This window comes from Strongylocentrotus purpuratus, unplaced genomic scaffold (assembly GCF_000002235.5).
Source record: "Strongylocentrotus purpuratus isolate Spur 01 unplaced genomic scaffold, Spur_5.0 spur5_scaffold_5, whole genome shotgun sequence".
Classification (NCBI taxonomy): domain Eukaryota; kingdom Metazoa; phylum Echinodermata; class Echinoidea; order Camarodonta; family Strongylocentrotidae; genus Strongylocentrotus; species Strongylocentrotus purpuratus.
Genome location: NW_022145611.1, coordinates 21859864 through 21868641, shown reverse-complemented (window position 1 = coordinate 21868641; position 8778 = coordinate 21859864). Strand labels below are relative to the sequence as shown.

The 8778-nt window shown below is 34.9% G+C and overlaps 2 protein-coding genes across 2 annotated transcripts; both read left to right on the top strand.

The window, feature by feature from the left end:
• Positions 1-212: 212 nt before the first annotated feature.
• Positions 213-2437, top strand: LOC576219 (glutamate carboxypeptidase 2). The gene is made up of 5 exons (XM_030999130.1): positions 213-565; positions 951-1107; positions 1542-1670; positions 2122-2274; positions 2417-2437. Exons 1-5 carry the CDS (start codon positions 354-356, stop codon positions 2435-2437), a joined length of 672 nt encoding a protein of 223 aa, XP_030854990.1. The 5' UTR covers positions 213-353.
• A 1702-nt stretch (positions 2438-4139) lies between these two features.
• LOC115929602 (N-acetylated-alpha-linked acidic dipeptidase 2-like) lies at positions 4140-8450 on the top strand. Its single transcript, XM_030999129.1, has 6 exons — positions 4140-4225; positions 5070-5159; positions 6854-6939; positions 7133-7252; positions 7424-7506; positions 8292-8450. The coding sequence occupies exons 1-6, from the start codon at positions 4140-4142 to the stop codon at positions 8448-8450; spliced, it is 624 nt and encodes a 207-aa protein (XP_030854989.1).
• The last annotated feature ends 328 nt before the right edge of the window (positions 8451-8778 follow it).

Genomic DNA, 8778 nt, shown 5'->3' with positions numbered 1-8778 from the left:
TGTATCTTATGATGGGCTCTAAGGCAGAATATACTTCAGCCGTCCCGAAGGCTCAATGCGCTCTGCAAGCCATGAGTCCTTTTCCATGGCCTCCAAATTGCGGGGGGGGGGGGGGGGCACCAGTTAAAGTCTATGCTAAATACGCCTCTGTTTGGAGTTTAATAAGTAAATGTTTGTTATCCACATGCTAATTAGTGGTCCGGGAGTGCAAGACATAATAAAACTGACGACTGACTCGTTATATTCAAATACTTTACCCTAATTTGATTACTGTATCTTAACCTTACATAGAGAGGAGTAGGCGTTTACATTCAGTAGATGTAATATTGATTGAAGTGTAGCCTATATCATGTATGACAATGAAGCAATCTAGACCATGTCTGCTCTACGTGGGGTTAGCGGTTATTATCGGATCCATCCTTTTCGTGGTGGGACTTCTGATCGGATTATACGGAATCTCAAATGGACCGTGCTCGACCTCGTCATCGACGTCGATTGAAGATGAAACAATCGGTGGTATGATGATCGATGAATGCAAGGCAGAATACATCGAGCAAAATCTCAAGTAAGTTGTTCAATATGGAGATATCAATTACACCTCTGTCACAATTGAATTTAGTACTAGTTATAGTGGTTATAGTTTTGATAATAGTAGAAGAAGAGAATTAGTAGTAGTGGTGGTGATGGTGGCGGTGGTTTTATCATTATTATAATTATTATTAGTAGTAGTAGTAGTAGAACACTCATATTAGTATAGTAGTAGCAGTAATACTAGTATTATATTGACCTGTTGAATCTCTAGTGAAATGAAAATGGAATTTAGAATCAGATTTATTTAACTGGATATTTCGAGAAATGTATATAGAGATCATAAAAAAGGAAAATACCAATAGCGCATGTGCAATAAACATACATAATTTTGAAGTATCATAATCCCATTCGATTAATAGACTATTAAGCAGCCGACCTCATTTGGCGGGAACACCAGCTGAGAAGGAGAATGCTGAGATGCTTGTTAATCTCTGGACTGAGTACGGATTCGATTCGGTTCGGTTACTACCCTATGATGTTCTATTGGCTTATCCTGATCCTGATAATCCGAATACGGTCAGAGCATTACTTTTAAATCATTATATAGTGGATATTGCGATTATATATTACCGAGTCCTTATTCCAGGTCTATACTGCTCATAACGCCTCCATATTATGGTATTACGTTCCTAAACTGATAGATGTAAATGATATTATTATACATACTTGTAATTAAAACAAACATATTAGACTCTGATTCAAACAACAAAATTATTTAAACCTTATTATTTTTTCTTTATCTTTTAAATATTCTAACGTTCATTTTTATTTGTTTGTTTACTTTTGTATTCTTTTCTCCTAAAATATATAATTCAATATCTACTTACAGCTCTTTTCACATATCTAGCCCCTTTTACTTTAGAAAAGTGTGTAATTCACCAGAGATAACACCATAGCACTATTCACAAAGAGATTGGCATAAATTATAGTATCTTCGTTCTTGTGTATAGGTGATGATAACAGATAATGGAGTAGGTGTCTTCACCAGTGCTCTCACTGAGGCTGTTCTTCGACCTGAAGATAATAATACAGATGTTGTACCACCATTCAATGCATACTCAGCACAGGGAGAACCAGAGGTACGTTCAATACATAATTCATTCACTTGGTTGAATAGGGTGGGTGAAAATTGTACCTCACCCAATATGATATTCACTACACACAATTACAGAATTTAGTAGATCAAGACTTTACAACTACGCCCAGATAAAGATTTGAATTAAGAAGGTAAAAAGGAATTTTCACATTTTCATATTAAAGTTTACAGAGCATTTTTTTAATCTTCTGTCGTTTTTTCTCAAATAATAGATTAAACGCATTTCTTGGTTTGATACACATGGTAAAACGTTAAATGTCTTATGATAATGATTTCAAGTATATATATTTTTCTATATTTCTTTCTCTTTGTTAAAATAAAAATACTGCGAACATATACCAAACTTATCTGTTATCAAAGTACATATGGATGAGCATGGTTAGAAGCCTCCTAAAATCTCTCTCAAATAACTTTATATCGTGCGGTCTAGTCAGGTTTACCATCATTTTTTGGTCCAGGGGCCTCTTGTATACGTCAATCATGGTACATCAGATGATTTTGACTGGCTAGCCAAGAACAGACCAGACATCAATATTAATGGTTCAATCGTCATCGTCAAATATGGCAAAGGTTTCCGTGGACATAAAGTAAGTTGGTTTTTATCTATTGATATAGATGCACCTCTTTTAGTAATCTTTATTTTTGTAAATGATAATGATTATTACACAATTTGATGTTAATGTTGCTTTCCATAAATCATTTGTAAATATTCATTGATCAATTACGCAGAGTCTCAAACTGAAGAAGTAATTCGTTATTTCTAATTTCGTTTAAAACAATCCTAATTAATGATGCAATTGATTAGACTGGTTTACAAGTCGCTCTGACATATCTAGACATATAAAACATTACCATTATTGCCAGAAGATTGGGATGCTTTAGAATTTTGGGATATTTATTGATTAACAAACTAGAGCAACAAATGATTAACATTTTCAGGAAATATATCAGATGACACATTGCAAACTAGATAAAATGGTAACACATAAGCTTATGCCCTCTCCACTCATAATGCCTGGACAATACAAAATTGAATACATCATAATATCTGCAGTATACTCAACAGGAGCCCGAAACTTCGCTGAAACTCGACAAGTGTTACTAATAATGTTTACTTATTACGTAATGACACCACTATCGGCATCGAGGGTAAACGATTGGGGTTATTAAACAGGGATATAATAATAGTTAAGAGATAATAGACGGCTTACCTACTGACCTAAGATACAATGAACAGTTTTAATCTATGATAGACAACAAGAAATAACTTAAGCATCAGGACAGTTTCACAATATTCATGTTATAATTATATACAAAACACTTGCTTCATTGTTTGGATTGATCTTAATGGCTGTGTTTTTAATGACAACTTCATTCATATGAGCAGCCATGTTTTCCTGTCTATGGTTATTGAATATTTGTCTGATTCGTTATCCCAACCTCTTTCTACATTCATCATGGCGAAATAACCAAAATTAATATGAATGATAAACGCGACAATGATCATAAGGGGAAAAAAGTTTCTCTTTAAAAAGAATGATAACAATAATGATGATGATACCTGTAATGGATTGTTTGACAAGATCGTGGGCTTGAAAATACGTAAATGATTATAGGAGAAATGGGAGTTCTTAGTTTAACAAAATAGGTTTTAAACCTTCAGGTTTGAAATTCTAGCGCTGAATCATTATTAGTACATACAAGTTTGACGTTCATCATAACGGTCGAGCTTCTCTTATCTCACAGAGCTATAAAAAAAAGGAGAACAAAAATTGATATTTGGAAGATCAATCGCCGTACTGCTACTCGTCATTGTAATTCTAAACTAACACCAAATTCCGCTCGACCGCCGAGCAGGCTACTTTTGGGTAATGTGACCATAGCATTATACCGTTTTTTTTCCTCTTCTCCCCCTCCTTTCTCTCTTTCTATTTCTCTCTCTTTTTTTTTTCTCTCTCTCTCTCATTCTCTCTCTCATTTTCGTGACAAGGTACTAAACGCTCAAAAGGCAGGTGCTTTAGGAGTAATCATCTATTCGGACCCTGCCAATTATGCTCGAGAAGACCGCGATACTGTATATCCGAATGACTGGTGGTTACCGGATACCGGTACACAGAGAGGAAACGTGTTTGTAGGTAGCGCAAAGGGAGATCCGGTTACTCCCGGTTATCCTTCTAAACGTAAGTTATAAGCGGTTAGTGTGATGTAAGCTTTAACAATGCATAGCAAAATGAAACACTTAAACAAAAATTAGAATGGTAATTGAGATGGAAAGAGAGAGAGAAAAAAAAAAGAGAAAGAGAGGAGGTATGTGGATAATAAATTATAATACCTACTTCGAAGTGTATTTTGGGTGTCTTTCAGTTATTCAGAGTGTCATATTAGTTTTCTTCCACAATATTTGTTTTCTAACTTACTTTCCTCCCACCTCCTTTTGTAACTATCAGCTTATATGTATCGGTTAAATGACTCGGATACCTCTCTGCCGACTATACCGGTTCACCCGATCGGGTATGGTGATGCACAACATCTTTTAAGGTATGGAAACGTAAACAGGGAATTGGTAATATTAAAACAGTGATTTAAAAAACCAAGTTAATAAACTGTTTTGTATTCTATATAACCAGAAAATAGTATGCCCTTCTCTCTTTCTCTCCTTTTGACAATTTCTCCTTCCCCGTTCCCCTCCATCTCCCCATCTCTGTCTTTTTCTTTGTCTCGGTCTCTGCCTCTGCCTCTGTCTATGTCTCTCTTTCTATCTTTATGTCTTTCTTTCTTTCCCTCTCGCTGTCTCTATTTGTCACCTTCTCTCTCTCTCTCTCTCTACAGGTATCTGTGTGTGTATGCCTCTGGCTCTGTCTCTCTCTCTCTCATTCTCTTTTACTCTGTATTCCAGAATATAGTCATTTTAAGCCAAGATGTTTCTATTTCAAAGCGTTATTGAATGAAGATATACAGTTATTAAAACATATATTCGATAAAATTAAATAAAGATATGTTTTCCTTCACTAGATGATATAAAAAATACTTTTGCTAGATTAATTTAGTCAGGAGGGATTAGACCTCCCTGCGTGGTCACTGACAGATGGTTATTTCATCAAATCAGCTCTCAATAATTAATATAAGAAAAAGGGGATCATGGGAGACCAACGGGTACCACTTAGGCAATGTTTGCCAATTAGAAGTAGCTACAGGTAGTACAGTCCTGCTTAAAATATAGCACTGATTCGAACTCTTATTTCTTATCTATTTTTTCTTGTGCGTCTCGGAATAGAAGTCCTAGATAGATAGTGCAAAAAGAAATTACCTATTATTATTATCATCATTATTATTGTTACAACAAGCTGGTGTTTACTTTATAATTTGTTATTGATGAATGCAGTGAACTCGGAGGTGATGAGGTCCAGGATACCTGGAAGGGAGGTCTTAACATCACCTACAGATACGGACCAGGATTTACTAATCCAAACAGGTGAGTAGTTCATTAACATGGATTAACTAATCGTAATAGGTGAGTAGTTCATTAACATGGATTAACTAATCCTAACAGGTAAAAAGGTCATTCGCTTGGATATACAGTGCGTCCCAGAAAAAACGAAACCGAGAATAATGTTTTATCATAACTTAGTCACATTCATAATTAATAAATGACACATATTTGGAAAGCTTAGATCCTCCTCTTTCATTATTTTGATGCAACTCACCTGATGCATATTTCACGCATGAGTGATTTAAATGAATTTGAAGAGAGGAAACCAAAAAGTCATTTGGCGGACGATATCTGAATTTCAAAAGGAAAATCACATTTCTAGAAAGTTGAGTTTCTGCCCTTTCATATGACACCTCAATCACGAAAAATGAGCCAGGAATAACAAAGTTCTGTATGTTTAAAGATAAACTCCAGTTGTGGTAAAAAAAAGGAAATTAATTCTCACAGAATCAAACGAAACTTACACTGAATGTTCAAGATTACAAATAAATGACATATGCCAAACAATTTTGGAAGAAAATGTATACAGGCTGAGTGATGAGCATAGAAAGACAAGGAAATCAAGGTAGTACTATCCCCGACACCATGTGTGTTGTCCCATATATAGCTTTCTGTGTACAGGGCTTGTTACTTTACCAAGACTCGGTCAAATTTATTACAATTTTGATGACTCCAGAACCTTGCAGTGCACACCAATACTTACATGTTACATGATCAACTGTTTCTGATCCTTTCCACATCTTTTCTTTCACAATGCAATCGCATTACCAGTACTAAAGTTTATCTTTAAAGTAGTGCTTGCACTTCCATAATTTTATCAAACGAATTCGTTTTCACTGGCTGCCTGCCGTAGCAAAAAACAAAATTGTCAATAGACTTAGCTCCGTTTCGTTGACAATCAGCTAGCATGAAGTCTTTCGTCTACGGCCGATTGTCAACGAAACGGAGTTAAGTCTTTTCTTAATTCCGTGTGTTGCTAAGGCAGGCAGCCAGTGAAAATGAATTAGTTTGTTAAAATTATGGATATGCAAGCACTACTTTAAACATACAGAACTTTGTTATTCCTAGCTCATTTTTCGTGATTGAGGTGTCATATGAAAGGGCAGAAACTCAACTTTCTGGAAAAGTGATTTTCTCTTTGAAATTCAGATACCGTCCGCCAAATGACTTTTTGGTTTCCTCTCTTCAATTCATCTTAATCACTCATGCGTGAAATATGCATTATATGAGTTACATCAGATGAAAGAAGAGGATTTCAGCTTTCCAAATATGTTTCATTTATCAATTATAATTGTGATAAAGTTATGATCAAACGTCGATAATTCTCGGTTTCGTTTTTTCTGGGACGCACAGAAATCATACTGAAAGGCAATGACGAGGAGAACGATTGCGATGACCATTGTAACTGGCATTTTTTAAATGAAAATGGATGAGGTATGTAGATGAAATAAAACGAATTAAAGCAAAAGGAGAATGAGAGAGTGTTTAGGAAGAACAAGAGCATTGGTCCGAATGATATGCTTCAGGTATATTGATGATTTAAGGCTTTTTGGCACAATTTTGCAATAAGACTCAGTTTCTTTGGTGTAATTCATTGAGATTGAGATTTTTTGTTCATATTATTTATCAAGATCATATTTCTCACCTATCTAATTGCTTCTTGTATTGATATACAGAAAAGTGAAGATGAGTATACATACCTCAAGAGAGATTCGAACCATCTATAACGTAATCGGTGTCATCAACGGAGCAGTGGAACCAGGTGAATTAAGCTTTATTCTTTAACAGATGAACATTAATGTTATATGCCTCTGCTGATGTATTGTATTCGTTTTTCTAAATCCCTATACGGACCGAATATCAAAACATAAAATCATTATGAAAAAATGTTGAGATAATTTATTAACTACCCATCTTTGATTCCTCTAAAGTTTTATCTGCTTATTTTCTTCCAGATCGGTATGTGTTGCTAGGCAACCATCGTGATGCCTGGGTTTATGGTGCTGTAGATCCATCTAGTGGAACAGCAGTTCTTATGGAGAGTGCAAGAGTATACTCACAGATGATCAAGAAAGGTGAGCATGTTGATTATTTGTAATGTACTATATTTTTAGATATATTCTTGTCAGAGATCTGTTTGAAAAAGTTCTACTATTTTTACGAACATTGTTCCCCCTTCTCTCCCCCCCCCTCCCTCTCTCTCTCTCTTTCTTTTCTCTCTCTCTCTCTCTATTTCTCCTTAATAGGATGGCGGCCACGTAGATCTGTAATGTTTTGTAGTTGGGGAGCTGAGGAGTATGGTTTGTTAGGATCCACCGAGTTTGTAGAGGTAAACCAGATACCTGTCTTTCCAGCTCTTATCTATCAATTCAAAAGTTCTTCCATCCATCCATGCATTATCTACTTACTGCACTGTCTTTTATGTTTTTATAAATTTTCCACTCTCAACCTAGGTGTAATAAATGGGAACATGGTAGGAAGGAGAGCTTGGCCATAGTCAGAATTTGTCTTTCCCTAATTGCCTTTAAAAACATTGTTATGAACGTCATGAAGTTCAGATAACCTCTATGATTTTTCTGAAATTATTGACAAGTAATTAATTAATTTTTTAATTTATTTAAGTTTTATTTAAAATATAGGTAGGCAAAAAAAACAACAGATTTCCAAGTACGCCCTCTAGGACGACATAACAAACATGTGATATACAAAACTACAAAAGTTAGGGCCATGACATTTATATTTTAAAAACTACATGTAACAAACAGTAGTGATATTTCAATCTTTGTTCGACCGATTGCTAATTTAAAGTTATAAGAAGCGTACATTGTGGTGTGTCGTAATCCATATTTAAAATCAATCTCGCAAATCTATTTTGTAACTTTTGCAGCTTCGATAAATTTGTCTTTGAGCAGTTTCCCCAAGCAGTACAACAGTAGTTTATCTATGGTAAAATTAATGCAAAGTAGAAGTTCAAAAGAATTTAAAAGAAGTTATCATATGCTACATTTTTAAGGAATTTGATTTTAATGTGCTCATCAGCAAACTCTTTTTGTTTAATAGCCCTGTAATTTATTTTGACTTATCACCAATTATTGCCCTTTTTTATACGAGCAGGAATATCAAAAGATACTTGGTGAGAGAGCTGTGGCCTATATCAATATAGATAGTGCTGTGGTCGGGAATTATTCATTCGTTGCCAAGGCAACGCCTCTTTTGCAGCAGGCTATAATGGATGCTACCAAAAAGGCAAGTTTGGACAGTAATCTAGTCTAAAATATAAATTGTTTATATTTTTGTAGGTGTTTAAAGTGTTTTTGCGGAAGTTTCAGCTTATTGCATTATAATTCGCTTCATATATTTCATTATGCAAAGATTTCACAAAATAAATGGTACAAATAAATGTGAATTATATAAACAGGGACAAAAACAGACAGTGAGTACGTCATATCGATTTGTTTGCATAAAAAAGACTGTATGTACTAAAAAGAAGATTGAAATACAGAGGGGGCTTATGGTGAAAGCTACGCAGTTTGTGAGAGCGATAATTTATTTGTCGGGTCACAATAGAAGTTGAAACCTTATCTTTTTTAGCAATACCTGT